The sequence below is a fragment of the Oreochromis aureus genome, linkage group 13, assembly GCF_013358895.1.
Source record: "Oreochromis aureus strain Israel breed Guangdong linkage group 13, ZZ_aureus, whole genome shotgun sequence".
NCBI lineage: Eukaryota > Metazoa > Chordata > Actinopteri > Cichliformes > Cichlidae > Oreochromis > Oreochromis aureus.
Window position 1 is genome coordinate 1,875,007 of NC_052954.1, and position 16,329 is coordinate 1,891,335.

Genomic DNA, 16,329 nt, shown 5'->3' on the forward strand with positions numbered 1-16,329 from the left:
TGGAAGTCTACCACCAGCTCCTTGGTTTTACTGGCATTGATCTGGAGGTAGTTCAGCTGGCACCAGTCCACAAAGTCTTGGGTCAGTCCTCTGTACTCCTTGTCGTCCCCATCAGTGATAAGGCCGACTATTGGAGAGTCATCAGAGAACTTCTGCAGGAAGCACTGGGTGGAGTTGTGGGAGAAGTCTGCAGTGTAGATGGTGAAGAGGAACGGAGCCAGAACCGTTCCCTGTGGGGCCCCCGTACTGCAGACGACCCTGTCCGACACACAGCCCTGAGTCCTCACATACTGTGGTCGGTCGGTGAGGTAGTCCAGTATCCATGCTGTGAGGTGATGGTCCACTCCCGAGTTCTCCAGCTTGTCCTTCAGAACCGAGGGAAGAATGGTGTTGAAAGCTACTGTCCACTTCAGTATGGCTGCAAAACAACACAGCCTGGGGTAGCTGAATATTTACACGTGGACTGCTGTTTTATACCGAGCTCATCAATAATGAGTATATATTACATGGTTGTGTCACTTATCTGAAGTCTGCAGCATGAATTAGTCAGAGACATAACTTTCATGCTCTTAACCATTAATAAAAAGGTGCTGGTCATACAAACAGTTGAGGGCTGTTCAGAATTATAACTATTTGCATTGCAGTGAGTATAAATGAGTATAAATCATATCATGTCCTGACATGATTCACACCTACTGGCTAAAGAAAGCACAAATGAACCAGCTGCTAATGTATGACACACACCTTGAATGGCTAACTGAAGGGCGGCCAATCCTGATTCTTGAAGTCACTGGTTTCATACAACTATTCAATTTTTAAATTCAATTTTATTTATATAGTGACAAGTCACAGTAACAGTTGCCTCAAGGTGGTTTCTATTGTAAGGTTAGGACCCTACAATCAGACGACCCAGGTGAGCAAGTGCTTTTCCTTGGAAGGGAAAAAAAAAATCCCTTTTAAAAGGAAGAAACCTCAAGCAGAACCAGGCGTAGGGAGGCCTGGTTTTGGATGTCAGGCAACCATAGCGGCTTCAACAGGTTGTGGAGGATATTTTTGCAAACCATTCCATTTGCAAAAGAATAGCTAAAACACTATGAAGATACTTCACTACACAATGTATTATGGACAGGTTGTATCCAAAATAAATAGTTATTCTGCAGAAAATATTTCCCATCATTACTGTTGAAGGCTTCTATTTAATCCTGAGTCTGAGGGATTAAAACTATTAATAAAAAACAGCTGGTGCCAGCAAACAAGCAACCGTCTAGTTTCCCGACTGAGAGAGAGGGGTTTTTTTTTGTCATTTGCTCACTGCACAGCCTTACATTCGCGGGAAAAATCACATCAGTTATAAAACATCTTTCCACTCAGAGGGGTGACCATCCTCTTAAAATAGTTTTGTCTATACATACGATATTCTGTAATGTATAAATCAGACAACCTTTTAATTATTAGTTAATTAATTAATTAATTACATTTTTTTTTTTGCTACGTTTCGATTAATGTGAACCAAAATGTTATTATCTTCTACCTTAAATCACACACCACCCCGTTTCACAAATAGTGGTTTCCTCCGAAATGGCGCGAAATTGGAAAGCTCCGCCCATTATAAAAATCTTAGCTTCAGGACTGTAGAGACAAATGGCGGAAACTAGATGAATTTGCCTTCAAAATAAAATACAATCGTAACTTCAACGTAGCTTTTTCGCGGACGCACTTTTTGTTTGAAAGGCTGCTGTCGGAAGTACATTTCATATTTCTGTCTGCTTAATAAAAAACACGTTATTCGGGCTGCAGAGTACTCACGTCAAACTCTTTTCGTTGAATGTTTTTTCACGTTTTAGAGAAAGGAACATTTTCGGACATACTGCTCCGACATTGCACAGCTATCATAAATACAAGCAGTCAGCTAGGCTAGGTAGAGTGAGTTGTATGACTGTTTGGATAACTTGCTTGTGTAATTGACGAAGCTCTGCTGTTTTGAGCAGAAACGGAACGCTTTGAAAAGCTTCACAGAAAGCTCGAAGAACCCGCATAATTTGGACTGTCTGCATCGCTGCCAACAACGATGAGCTGGTAAGTGTAATGGTCGCTTCACTCACCGCAGCTACCGCGTTTCACAGAAACTTTTATTTACGGTGCAGGAAGTCGCTGCAGTACGGCTCTGAACGATATGCGTCGGTAGGTGTCGCCCCTCAGACACTAAGCGTTTTTTAGGAGAATGCAAGACCGGAAGCCAAGACTTTGTCCAGTGTGTCCCCCCCCCCCCAAAAAAAAACCCCCACTAAAGTTTTCACCTACGCCAACATCTCCTTCTGTATATGTGTATGTCTCTGAGCTGCTGTGCTGGAATATCATTAAATCCGACACGATCGTACACTCGCGCCAGTAACAAAACTCGAGAGGTACGCGACACATGTGTGACGCGTGGAGCATACGTGCACTGTAATAACTCGGCTCAAAGACCTGTACAGGTGAACGCAAAGGCGGCAGTATGCCCGCTGTAATACTGCAGCCCTGAGTCTCCTCGTTCCTAACATAATAATTACAATTTCCGATAAAGTATCATTTTTTTCTCTGTAAAGCTTCAGTGCACGTTTACTGTTACCAAGGCCACCGTGTGTTGGACAAATGCACCCTTACAACTCCCACCCAGAGAAAAAATAAATAAATAGCATGCATCCCTTTTCTGTAGCGATCTGGAAGATTTTTTTTTATCACCATTAATTAACCAGAAGTTATAACAACAATTTGCAATATTCTGAGTCACAGATGTTCACCGATTATCACGTTTCAGACAGCACAGAAAAACTGTCTGAAACTGCATCCTGTATGGTAAAGTATAGTATCTACATTAGCTTAGCACCAAAGTTATATGCAGAGTATTGAAATACTCGTGTTGTATTTCATCCCTTCAAATCAAATGTATCATTTCACCTCGGTTACAGGGCCTAGGAAGGGTCTAAATGGTGTTTACTCACCTCTGAAAAATGGCAGGAAAAGTTTTACTGAGTAGATTTCATTTTTCTGCTGATAGCCTAAAAGAAGAAACTCGAAGTGTCTCCCCTCACTGCCCCAAACCTGACGAGTCTGAGGAGCCGCTGGGCACAGCCATTGAAACTGGTGCTACTGAAGGTAAGTTCCATTTTTGACCTACAGAGCTGCAAAGCAAGCTGAGATAGAGCCAGTTTGATGAGGCATGTGCTTTGCTGTCATGTTGCTTAATTCTCAGGTGACACTGATGAGATGTGGCCAGTTCATTAGGAACAGGGCTCCATATCACATGCTCATTAACTAGTAAAGGCTAATTATCTTACACTTGTGTTACTGAAAAGATGCTGTGCACATAGACTTGTTCAGGTCGTGTCACTGTCAGTGTTGTTGTTGTTTTTTAAGATGAGAGTATGAAGTCTGAGAGAATAACACCTGAAGTGGTGATTACTAAGGAAATGGAGGAAGAAGAGAAGAAGCTAATGGAGCAAGGCGAGAGGAAAGAGAAGGAGATGATGAAAAAGGTATGTCGTTTAATTTCTCAACGTGGGAGTTGTATTTTTTAAACTATCCAAAACTGGCATATTTTATCAGATTAAATGTTGAAATTAATAACTTCTCATTATTAAACTCATTAGTTTTAAAACATTAGTAAAAGTAAAACATTAGTTTTAGTTGGGTTGTTTGTGTGGGTGCGATGCTGGTACAGATTTTAGGGAGTAAAAAGCGTATAGATGTGTGTCTGTAGCTCACCGGTCCACAAGATCAGGGAGTTCATGTGATGATGAGCCACAATTGAGATGTTTCTACATCACTGATGTGCTGGACGCTTTCGAGCCCACTCATGTTAATGTAATTGCTTTCAACCTTTCCCATAAGGCCAGGGAGTCTTGGGAGAGGGACTCGCATGACATGCGGTTCAAGAGGCTCCAGCATTTGCTTCAGAAGAGCAACATCTATTCAAAGTTTCTGCTGACAAAAATGGAGCAACAACAGAATGAGGTATGGTGTAAAATTTGGACCGTACAGACTTTTTGCACCTGTTCACTCAAGGCTAACACGTCACTTCTGCTCTGCTAATGACCATCTCAGGAGAGACTCAGGAAGGAGAAACTTGAGAAGAAAGCCAAGAAGGTGATAGATTTATTGAAAAAGTCATCATTTACAGTTACAATCATGTTTCCAGCCATACTCACGGCAGTTTGTTTCCTTTTAGAAGCAAAATGCCAACGGTGCAGAAGCTGACAGAGGTGAGCCAGTATTCTAATATTTAAACTTACAGTATGGAGCTCAAATGTCAGTTGTTTAGTAGCATTTACTCTCTATGCACACTTTATTAGGTACACCTTGCTAGTACTGGGACCCTGTTGTGCTTTCTGTCATAATTCTAGCATAGGTGTTGGAAACAGTCCATACTGGCATTTTACCATCATACAGTTTGCAGATTTGATGGCTGCATATCCACAAAGCAGCTCTCCTGGTCCACCACAACCCAAAGATTGGATTGAGATCTGGTGACTGTGGAGACGATCTGAGTACAGTAAACTTCTGTCATGCTGGAGAAACCAATCTGAGATTTGTGGCATGGCACTTTAATCACACTGTGGGTACACTGTGTTCATAAAGGCGTGAATGTGGTCATCCACAATACTCAGCCTGTGCAGTTTAAACGATGTACAGTGGGGACAAAGGGATGTGTCAAGAAGATGGCCCCACCTCTGCTACATCACCACAACCAACCTAAACCATTAATAGAAGTGAGGATGGGGCCTTCATGTATTTCTATGCCAGATCCCAACCGTACCATTCAAATGTGGCAGCAGACATTGAGACTTAGCAGACCAACAATGCTTCTCCAGTCTTGTGTTGTGTCATTTTGGTGAGCCCATGCAAATTGTAGTCTCAGTTTCCCGTTCTTGGTGGGCAAGAAGTGTGTTAATTGCTGCTGCTTCAAGGTTTGACATGCTGGCCTGGTTCTTTTGCATACTTTAGTGAAATAGGGGGTTATTTTTTGGGTTTTTTGGACCTTTCTTTTTAAACCTTTGAGATGGTTGTGAGGTAAAATCCCAGTAGATCTGCATTATTTAGCCGTTCCACATTCAAAGTCACATACGTCACCACATTGTCTAAATGCCATAAAGTGCTGTTATGCGACTGGCAGATGAGAAATGTGGTTTACAAGCAGTTGAACATGTGTACCTAATTAAGTGGTTGGTGAGTATCTATGATCCTAATGAAGTGTGACTGTATTTTCTGTCAAAGCAGATAAGAAGAAAAGGAGAAGAGATGAAGACTATAAAATAGCAGATGTGATGTCAAAAGAAGTAAGTCTCACTTTAGTTTGTGTGTAGCTTTAACTTTTATCTGTTTATCTTCATCTTCTCTCACGTTTCTCTTTCAGGAAATTATGTCGCAGGCAAAGAAAGCAAAAGTGGAAGAAGTGGTAAGGATAATGTTTTTCCCCGCCTTGGTTGAAAAGCAAAAGAAGTATTTGCACATGATGAAGCCAATGTACGACTGTGCCATACACACGCATGTCATATATCTGATTCCAGGAAGCGGCACCTGCCCAGAAGAAACTAGAAGCTGAGGATATTGAGAACATGAGCGATTCCAACCAAGATATAAAGAACCGCCTGTCGGAGACGGTGCGTGACAACGCTAAGCACCTCCTGCATCCTCATAGGAAGGTGAACGGGCAGCCAGTTCCTGTTCAGCAACCACAGCTCTTCACTGGAGGCGTCATGAGGTGGTACCAGATCGAAGGCATCGAGTGGCTGAGGGTAAGAAGAGAGGCACCAAATGGCATTGTGGGAGCAGATTATCTATTGTATGTGATCTTGGCACAACAAATGACGTCTTGATCAGCCGTCCCCAACCTTTGTTGCTCCACAGACGGTTTAATGTCAGACAATATTTTCACGGACCGGCCTTTAAGGTGTGGCAGATAAGTACAACGAAATAAATGATACGACCGAGACAAAAGCTGTGGGATTTTGTAAATATAATAATAAACGTGAATTCACAGTGTGATTGTGTAACTTTATTAGCAGCGTCCTCCTGAAATGCACCAACAACACTGAGAGTAACATCCTCCTCTCTGCCCCTTAATGCTCTCTGGTCGCTATGGTAACGCGTAAATATTTCTTTCAAAATAAGACCCAGGGAGACCGAGTTAACAATAAAAACCCTGAAATCCATAAATTTCCAACCTGAGCCTCAACTATCGCGGCCCGGTACCAAACGACTCACGGACCGGTACCGGTCCATGGCCCGGGGTTTGGGGACCGCTGCTCTAGACCACAATAATGTACCAATTAGGGATTGGAGCTGCTGCAGCCACCCAGCTCCAGTGCTAACAGAGGCAGACACGCAGATGCCCCGAAACAGCAGCTGCAGCCAATCAATCAAAGTTTTAACAATTAGATTAAACAACCAGCAAGTGTGGTACTGACATGTGACAACAACAACGATTAGTCGGCTAGATGCTATCAGTATGGCGCAGGACCAGTAAGGATTTTTTTTACCCCTCAGTCGTAAAAGGCTGATGGGTGTCATCACCCTGCTGGGCGGGTGGCTGCCAAGCAACGTGGACCCAAGTTTGTGAATACAAAGACTTAAAAATGAAGCGACGTGCGAGTTTTTAAATAGACATCATAGACGTATCTACTTGAACATCTCATTGACCTTGACCTCAAGGTCAAAGGTCAAGGCTTCTGAAAATCTTGTGAATGCAGTAACTTGAGAACGAGGCGACATAGCACTAGACTGTCCTATGTTAGTAATAATAAGGAAGACGCCATGCACTGAGTCTTAGTAGGTTTTCATATGTACCTGTTTTCAGTGATATACCAGCTTTAAAGCAGGAAGTGAACTAGACATATATTTAACAACAGCATAATAAAACTGGAAATTCTGCTTTCGGTGTGCCGCCCCAGTAATTTTAGTTGCTGCCTTAATGGCCACCCCACTGGGAAAAACAATTATTTAAAAAATATTTGTTTTTACAAAAAAAGGGCTGCTACGCACATGGCAGAAGAGAGATTCACGAGGGACGTTGTGCAAAGTTGTCCTTTTGTAACATGTGTCACACAGCGCCAGTGTTCGGTTTAGATGAAGGGATAGTGTCTGAACAGACGGGTCCCACAGTTTTCCCTAAACCAGAAGTTCACCAGTTAACTGCACTATTCTCACCAGTTCACCTGGATATCATGCAGGCATGTGCTTTGAAAACAGACTGAAAACCTCAATGTTTACTGTTAATGCTACTGTGTATCATCAGTCTGTGTTGTTCCTCTGTGCTGTCAGATGTTGTGGGAGAACGGCATCAACGGGATCCTGGCTGATGAGATGGGCCTGGGAAAGACCATCCAGTGCATCGGTCACATTGCCATGATGATAGAAAAGAAAGTGTTGGGCCCCTTCTTGGTGGTGGCTCCTCTCTCCACTCTGCCCAACTGGATCAATGAATTCAAACGCTTCACACCAGAGGTTAGACAGCAAGCTACTCTGCGTCTGACAGGACCCTGAAACACAAAGTCTGATTTACAAATAGAAATTGAAATATAGAATAGAAAACCTAGAAAAGTGTCAGTGGTGAATGACACTCGCTGACACTGAATCTTGTTTGTCCTAGGTGTCTGTGCTGCTTTACCATGGCTCTCAGCTGGAGAGGACCAAGGTGCTGAAACAGATCTGCCGGCCTCAGGGGCCTCTTAGCATGTGTCCTGTGGTCATCACCTCCTTTGAGATCTCCATGATTGACAGAAAATTATTACAGGTAGGATTCCTGCTGCTTCTTAAATGGCTCTACCTGAGCAATCTAAGCACCCAGTCACCCACTCACACAAGAGCTTTTTCTGCTGAAGTGGTATCTCTATAACATTCCCACTCTGATGGATGGAACAATGGATGCAAGCAACTTGGGGTTAGTATCTTACTCGAGGACATTTGGCATGCATACTGGAGCAGCCACTTATCAGATGAGCTGCTCTACCTGTACCTGCCCTACAACAACAAAATACTCGATAATAGATAATACAGCCAGCACATAGAGTGAGGTGACGGGCAGAGGGGACGTGAAAATGTGTGACAAATCTCCAGGAAATAATAGTGGATACCTTAAATCAAAGCAACCAATGGAATGAATTGTGTAATTAAAGATTTTGATTCCTTTATATCAAAACTTATTTTCTTAGCTAATAAATCGTTCTCAAAGTTTTGGATAATAACTTGACGTGTGTTTGTGTTCTGCAATAGCGCTTCCAGTGGAAGTACCTAATAGTGGACGAAGGCCACAGGATCAAAAACCTTAACTGTCGGCTGGTGCGGGAGCTGAAGATGCTGCCCACGGACAACAAGCTGCTGCTGACAGGCACACCGCTGCAGAACAACTTGGCTGAGCTCTGGTCCCTGCTTAACTTCCTCCTGCCAGAGGTCTTTGATGACCTCAAAAGGTGATGTTTTTCTGCTTTCTGTCTCTGGATTCTGATTAAGTAACAGCTAATCATCTACTGTGATATGCACAGAAATGTGTGTCTGTGGGGGAGAAGCAGGACTTTGCCTCCACAGGCATAACTGTGTTTAACATCGTAGTGAACAAAAACTGGGCAAAGTTGTGAGCATCATCCTATATATGCCAAGTTTGAAGCTGTTTGGGAATCATCTTGTTGTGCAAAAGTATTGTGTTATCTTTGGCATTTTCCATAGTTTTAACTAAAGAAATCCGAACAAATCATTTTTGCAGCAGACTGGTAGTAACAAATACTGTAAAATTGTGTCTTTGTTAAGTTGTCTGTTAAGTGTAGGTGGAACACTGGTTCATTAACAGGTGCTTGAATGACTCTGTTGGTCATTTTTAACCGGCTTAATGAACAAAACGTTCTTTTGAAAACAGGAGTAGAGATGGTTTAAAAAGCACTTGATGCCTAAAGGAAAAATTCCGCAATATTCCTCAAGACTACTTATGAAGCCACGTCTGGTACTTTAGAAGCAAAATAAAGAAAAGAGGCTCACGACTTTATTTTGTTACCAAAATAGAACCTCATTCGTTACAGTGTATCTGCATTAACAGCAGACACAGCTGATATCTGTGCTCGATGTTTCTGATTGCTCGGCTTTGACCTTTGACATATTTGCCTCACAGCTTTGAGTCGTGGTTCGACATTAACACCCTTGGTGAGGCCGACAGTATGGTGGTTGCTGAACGTGAGCAGAACATCCTGAGTATGCTGCACCAGGTCAGTCCGTCCACATTCTTACTGTGTTTCACGGCCGTCTGTGGACTGTGACAGTCTCATTTATCTGGTGTTAAACTTCATCCACAGAGATACTGAGAACATAACCACACTTAACAAAAGCAATTAGGGACAAAGTTTAAACTTGGCCAGCAAGGAACATTTGGGTTCCTGTGATTAGTTGAAGGTAAATTTGGTGTAAACCAGTCCAGTGTTAAGTTTAAGGTTTTGTCTGTTAAAGAGCAGCAGGTTTACCTGGATGTTTAAGTTTTTAATAATGAAATACAGCGCATGAAGCTAAAGCATAACCAGTTGTTTTAAGGGATAAGCAATGTTAATCTTACATCCATCCCTTCATTCATTACTTACCTGGGGCCAAAGAGTTTGTGATCCCTAAAACAATTAGCACAGTTCTTCAGTGGGGAGCACTCAAACTAATTCAGTGTTTAAAATGGCCTTAAGTTAATCAAGCCCTGACGTGACAGTGCAACTCTTCAGTTCGTTGAACACAGCCATGAACCCCCTTTTACCACCAGTAGAGCTGGGCGATATGACCCAAAATTCATATCTCGATATTTTTTAGCTGGATGGCGATATAAGATATATATCTCGATATCTTTTTAAAGCCATAAAGTAAGAACAAAAAGAGAGTTCTTAGTCAAAGCTGTGTCCCAGATGTCACACAGGCACTTTTATTAACATACAGCATAGATGTACATGAAAACAACTACTCAAAAATAAATTATGAGCATTTATTAAATAATGATGTTCTATAAATAAAAGAAAACAATGTTGTTTTGTGCATAACAAAGAGCTCACAATTGTGCAGTCAAAATGTAAACTAACAGACGCTGAGCATAATAACAAAGACAGATTTCACAGCTGCTCTGTTCCCAACTTCTACTGCGTGACTGACAGCCTGGAGTTTGAAATCCGCTTCGTAACCATGTCTCTGAACAGGAGCCATTTATGGTCCTTATACACACACAGTACGGTAATATTACGTTGAAGCACAGTACGTATCACTCCGCGAGGCTCCTGCCTACGATAGCCGTAATGCTCCAACAATCCATCAAGCGGTGCGGCTTCGTAGCTTAGCAAAGTCGAACTGAAACATTTGACAGATTTTCGAGCGCCGTGTACATAAAATCGTTTCGAGGTCAGTAAACACAACCAGAATTCATACATAAGGCCCACGGGATTATAAGGTCGATTTTCAGAAAAATCAAAGCATTGATTTTAAGTGTGCTGTATTTTCCAAACAACACGGTAATAACGACGGCCCGCTAGCATGCGCTACCAAAAATAGTGCTTTGTTGTGTATCTGACGGACGAAAGCTAAACCAGTTCCACACCACTGAAGTTGCAGCATTTTTACAAACCAGTTCTGGTTCATCCGTTTCATTTAACGATCCACTTTCGCTCTTCTCATTCTGCGTCGCCGCCATGTGCGTATGTAAACAAAGGCACTGCGCATGCGCGTTTTACCCATATTCTATCGCGATATTTCATTTTCCTATCGTTGCCCGACATTATACCGGTATTACCGTGTACGGTATGATATGGCCCAGCCCTAGTTGTTGGCTGCGTAAGTGCAAATGCCAGTCAGGGACTTTTCCCCAAACCAAAGGTGCAAGGAAACAAGCCTCTGGTCCACTGCAGAAAACGCCAACCTTGAGGCAGGACTCGGGACAGTATCAGTGGGCGGGTTCTTATAGCAAAGCGGCCGAACGTCCCGTGACGTCATGTGTATGCAACATGAACGCTGCAACAAAGGTGGACGTTGAGGCGATGCTGTACCTGCTGCTCGGTCTGTGGCTCTTCATCAGGCTCAGGGACCACTGTGTTGTTCCAGTGTATTCACTTCTCTTGTTCCTGGGTTTGAAAAATAGCAGAAGGAGACCTTCTCGTGACTCATCGGGTGACACCACCAACTAACCAATAGGTGGGATGGTCTGTTGACGTCATATTTTGGATCACCACAGGATTTACCTGTGGATGAACTATGGAAACCCCATATTTTGAAAGACCTGTTTTGTTTTTTCTCTTGAATATTTGGTAGTTCCCACTGATACAAATTTCTCATCTTTTTATTTATGTAAATCAATAGTTGTAGCCCTACATTATATATAGATAATATAAATTATCTCTAAAATATTAGATCTCTGTTGTCTGTATATAGACACTGTAGGTAAGCAGAAGTAAGTGCTATTAAAGGTTGTCCTTTGTTTCAGATTCTGACTCCATTCCTGCTGAGGAGGCTAAAGTCAGACGTGACGCTGGAGGTTCCTCCTAAAAAGGAGATCATTGTGTACGCTCCTCTGACAGCCAAGCAGGAGGCTTTCTATACTGCTGTAGTCAACAAGACCATTGCCAAGATGCTGGGCCAGGAAAAGGTAACAAAAAACCAGAACAGGGAACATGTTAGAGTTAAAGGTTTCTGTAGCAGGCTTGGGATATGCATTGATACCCTCATTATTGGACACCACACGTCCCGGTCAGCTCGTGACGTTGTTTAAAGCGCCACATATTTCAGCAGCATTTCTATATCATTATGCTTTAGAATCTGCTGATTAGTGTAATTTTTTTTAAACATTAACAAACTAGGAAATGAGTCACTTGAACATGCCTGCTTGTCAGAATATAGCTACCAGCTGAAAAACTGTGAGAACTGTGACCTTTTCCCCTGTGTATGTCATCATAGACCCCCTCGATGTCTCTAATATAAAGTACTGAACCACTGGCTGTAGCTTTGACCTTCCCAAGAACAAGACTGTGGTGGATTCATCATTTCTGGTTTCAGTTTGATCCTAAGGTGAAAACCAAGTGGTGAAAATTGTTGGTTCTCCTGGTGTATTTAGACAGAGGCTCCTGTAGCCCTGACATCCAGCGGCAGGCCGAAGCGTCGCAGCCGGAAGGTAGTGGACTACAAGGAAACGGATACAGACACTCCATATGACCTGGAGAAATATCTGGAGAGGGTTCGCAAGGAGCTGGAGCCGAGGTGAGACCGCCTCCAACCAGCGAATGCTACTGTGACATTCTTTTACTTTTTTTAGGAGAGGAAAAACAATGTTACTATGTTCAGCGTTATTTAATTGCATTTGGAGTTATCTGCCTGTTATCCCCACCACAGCAGGTAACAAATCCTCCTTTTACAGAGGTTTGCTCACATCTTTTGTTCTCCGCTCTGCTTCAGCTTCCATCCAGTGCTGGATGTCCAAAGCCCGCTGGATGCTCAGGTCAGTCTGAAGCTGCAGAACATCCTCATGCTGTTAAAGAGATGCTGTAACCACCCGTATCTGGTGGAGTACCCCCTTGACCCCGCCACAGGGGAGTTCAAGGTAATGTTGCCTGTGCTCAGTTAGAAGCACTAATAGTTCAACTCGATGTCTTACAGTTAAATAGAATAAGCTTGATGAAGAAAAGCCTCATGGTTGGATAACATATTCATCCCAATCTTCCTGCAGATTGATGAGCAGCTGGTGCAGAGCTCTGGGAAGTTTCTCATACTGGACAGACTGCTGCCAGCACTGAAGAGAAGGGGTCATAAGGTGAAAGGAACGCAGAGCTGCATGTGATGTAGAGCTGGGACAGAAATGTATATGAGGAAAAAGGTTGTGCTACAAACAGGAAATATCTGTTAAGAAAAGTGCAACATATTCATGAACCTATTAAATGATCAGCTAAAGGACACAGACAGGAATGCATGTCGTACGTATTTAGTAAAGATTACAGGCGAGTCCTTTCAAGGCCAATCCTGCTGGCATGCTCTAGCTTCTGGACAAGCACTGGTGCACTAGCTCTGTGTGAAAATAAGGACTCTACAGTTTTGGCTCCAGGAGCCAGAGGTGACAAAAATCGACCTGTGACAGAACTTGTTCAGTTACAGGATGTCGGAGCTGCGCAACTGTAGGACGAGTACATGTTGTTACAGTGAATATGGACGAACGGGCGTAGTTGGAGTTAACAAAGTTCAGAAAATACACAAGAACCGTGATCGCTGACTTCTGTGGTAATCTAAACTGCTGAATATACTGAATTACAATTGGTTTTTACATTCAAATGGTTTTTATTTTACAAATCTTTGCATCAAAATAAAATCTACATTTAAAAAAACATTCTCAAAACATGAGAGAATGTCCTCATGCCGGGCAGGAGGAACAGAGAACTGCCACAGAGGAAGTTTATGGATGTAGTGCAGAGAGTTGGTGTGAGATACAGGCAGCAAAGTAGTTTGTGACCTTTGTTCAGAGAAACATTTCAGACATTGTTCTGCTCTCTCCACACATGTGGGATATATTGCTCATTTACTTGTCACTTTTCTTTAGGTTCTAATCTTCAGTCAGATGACATCTATCCTGGATATTCTCATGGATTACTGCTACCTGCGGGGCTTCCAATACAGCCGCCTGGACGGCAGCATGTCGTATGCTGAGAGAGACGAAAACGTGAGTTTTAGATTGTGAACATGTTACAAAGGTAACAACCTCCTGCATAAAAACCACTTTTTTAACTTGATGGTGCAATATTCTCTTAACTCCAGAAATGTTTAGCACCCAAACTGCCTCTCTGAGTAGATCACTGAGTCATTCTTGGTCTCTGACAGATGGCCAGGTTTTCCAAAGATCCAGAGGTGTTCATCTTCCTGTTGAGCACCCGAGCAGGAGGACTGGGAATCAATCTGACAGCTGCTGACACCGTCATCATCTTTGACAGCGACTGGGTTGGTGCTGATGACAAATCTACAACAGCAGTTTCTTGTACATATCTCGTTGAGTCCATGTTTGATGCTTCTGTCATCTCTCAAGAACCCACAGGCAGACCTGCAAGCTCAGGACCGCTGTCACCGCATAGGACAGACAAAACCAGTAGTGGTGTACCGCCTGGTCACAGCCAACACCATCGACCAGAAGATCCTGGAGAGGGCGTCTGCCAAGAGGAAGCTGGAGCAGATGGTCATCCACAAGAGTGAGTGTCTTCACCGTGATGGGATGGCAGCTGTTCAAACCTCGCACCTAGTTTTCAAGTCATTGTGCTGAAATGTCTTTAACTGTGGTCTATTGATGGTGTCTTTCCTCCACAGACAAATTTAAAGGTGGGAAGGCAGAGCTGAACCAAAATAAAAGCTGCATTGATCTGGATGAGCTGCGGGAGCTGCTCAAAGCTCGAGGCACTGAGAAGTAAGCACTGACCTCCGAATCGAAGTACCGTGAATGAGCCTTGGAACCGTAACTGGAGGCTAACTTAGGCTGTAATGTTTGTCCCACTCAGGGAGGTTAAAGCTTCGAAAGGGAACGTCATCAGTGACAAGGACCTGGAGATTCTCCTCGATCGCAGCGACTTGCTGGGTGAGGAAACGCATCATTTCATCAGTACCAACAAAAACCAAGTGACTATTCAATCATAACCTCGTTTTAAAACTGTCCCTTCAGTAACCCCAAAATATTTGAAGTTCACGGGAGTCGCATTTAGTGTTGCTCAAGACACAAAAGCCCTTCTGATTCATCTCGACTCTTTTGTTAAAACCAGTTTAACTTGTGAGACAAGAAATGTGACGGTTTCTGTTTTTTGTTTTTTTGCATTTTTCAGCCAAAGAAAAGGACGGCATGAAGAAGGAGAAAATGGGAGTCTTCAGAGTGATCGACGCCAAAGAGTCATCGGAGATCACACTGGGCTGAGAACGCTGACGCTTCACTAAAACAGCAAAGCTGCAGCCATGTGTTGCCATCACTTACAGCCACTGAAAACCTGAAACTGCTGTTTGTACAGTTTGACTTTGTTTTTTATGTAAGGTGCTTCCCTGTAGTCTCATGGAGTGAAGTTTGTTTTACTTTTGTTGTGATGGCCCATCTACGACTGAAGTTAACTTTTAACTTCATCAAGAAAAACCAGATTCTCTCCAGCTGAGCCAATAAAACTGCCACAAGAAGCTAATTCACGCACTTTAGTGTCACTGTGCGGATTTTTACAGAGAAATATTTCACTGAAATACTCTGCTGCTCGTTAACAAAACGGTGACAAGGTCACTGACAAGGGTTGATTTTCTTTAAGGCCCCCTTTAAAAGCCGTTTATCATCATTCCCAGTATTGTACTTAAAACACTTTGATGCAGCTGGAGTTGGATATGTTCTCATGTCTGGAAATAAATAAAGAGACTGAATGAAAATAAAATGGTTATTAAGTTTCTGATTAAAAGTTTTTGTTAATCAAAAAAATGCATCAAGTCAGGTAAACCTCTGGGATATTGATCTGTCAGGTAAGTAGCAGGCTGGGGTTGTTAAACAGTTTCAGCTGCTTTGGTGTTAAATAACTGCTTGTTAATTTCATTTTTTTTTTTCCTGGGATTTCGTCTTCAAATGTGGAATTTCAACCAGGCGCCCTGTGTGGGAGATGGACTACAGAACATATTTACAATGTGTTTCAACCCTGTTCTACGGAGGTCATGTAAACAAAAGGAGCTGTGAAAAGTATCCGTTCATTACAAAGGCTGGCATTTCAAAGGAGAAGAAACGTCTTCAGCAGCCGAATCCTGACGTCAAAATGCTGCTGGATTTATTAAAGAGGTAAATCCAGCAGGTAAATGTGAACAACAAAAATGCATAAAATGTACCACTGAAAAAACAAAAGCCGTCCTAACCCTGTTGTGGTTGTGATAGTTGTTACTAGGTTAGGAGGGCGGTGTCCTCTCAGAACAAGTCAGCACGGTGCTAAAACTTTGGCCGAAAACTCTTCACTCACAGTGTTTCGAGGCCCCCTCGTTATTCCTCAATAGTGCTGGGATTTTACTGACACAGCGGAAATGAACTGAAAGTAGCTTCATTGTCTCAGCACTGCACACATCAAGCAGTCTTCATTAGTAATGTCATCAATATTGCTGATGAACACAGACAGTTCAGAACCTTAAGCGTCTATCTGTCAGGAACCTTCCTAAGCAAAGTGGACTAATGGAACGCACCCCTAATCCCTGATCTGGACAGTATTAATCACTAGGCAAAGCAGAGCTTAGATGGAGCCAGGAGACTGGTTCAGCTGCTACTCAATCCCTCCAGATTTTGATCCTGCTTCCTCTCAAGGCATACCTGCCAGGGTGGGCCTGTGC

The 16,329-nt window shown here is 42.9% G+C and overlaps 1 protein-coding gene across 4 annotated transcripts; it reads left to right on the plus strand.

Annotated features, from left to right (window-relative positions):
* The first annotated feature begins 1,659 nt into the window (after positions 1-1,659).
* Positions 1,660-15,401, plus strand: hells (helicase, lymphoid specific). 4 transcript variants are annotated; one of them, XM_039622027.1, is made up of 23 exons: positions 1,660-2,076; positions 3,038-3,135; positions 3,397-3,515; positions 3,871-3,993; positions 4,084-4,125; positions 4,211-4,241; positions 5,254-5,315; positions 5,393-5,434; positions 5,547-5,774; positions 7,300-7,482; positions 7,628-7,771; positions 8,251-8,447; positions 9,137-9,230; positions 11,462-11,623; positions 12,089-12,231; positions 12,427-12,571; positions 12,698-12,781; positions 13,559-13,678; positions 13,837-13,953; positions 14,039-14,198; positions 14,314-14,410; positions 14,502-14,578; positions 14,820-15,401. In XM_039622027.1, exons 1-23 carry the CDS (start codon positions 2,069-2,071, stop codon positions 14,906-14,908), a joined length of 2,565 nt encoding a protein of 854 aa, XP_039477961.1. In that variant the 5' UTR covers positions 1,660-2,068; the 3' UTR covers positions 14,909-15,401. The 4 variants fall into 4 exon arrangements, with proteins under 4 accessions (XP_039477961.1, XP_039477962.1, XP_031595814.1 ...); XM_039622028.1 differs by having other exon boundaries at positions 1,661-2,076; positions 5,257-5,315; XM_031739954.2 differs by having other exon boundaries at positions 1,662-2,076; positions 4,208-4,241.
* Positions 15,402-16,329: the final 928 nt, after the last annotated feature.

What these genes read in the sequence shown, in the direction of transcription:
- hells (XM_031739954.2), top strand. An exon ending in AGAAGGAGATGATGAAAAAG is followed by an intron (nt 3,516 to 3,870) that starts GTATGTCGTTTA and finishes CTTTCCCATAAG; the next exon opens with GCCAGGGAGTCTTGGGAGAG. An exon ending in TCCTGAGTATGCTGCACCAG is followed by an intron (nt 9,231 to 11,461) that starts GTCAGTCCGTCC and finishes CCTTTGTTTCAG; the next exon opens with ATTCTGACTCCATTCCTGCT.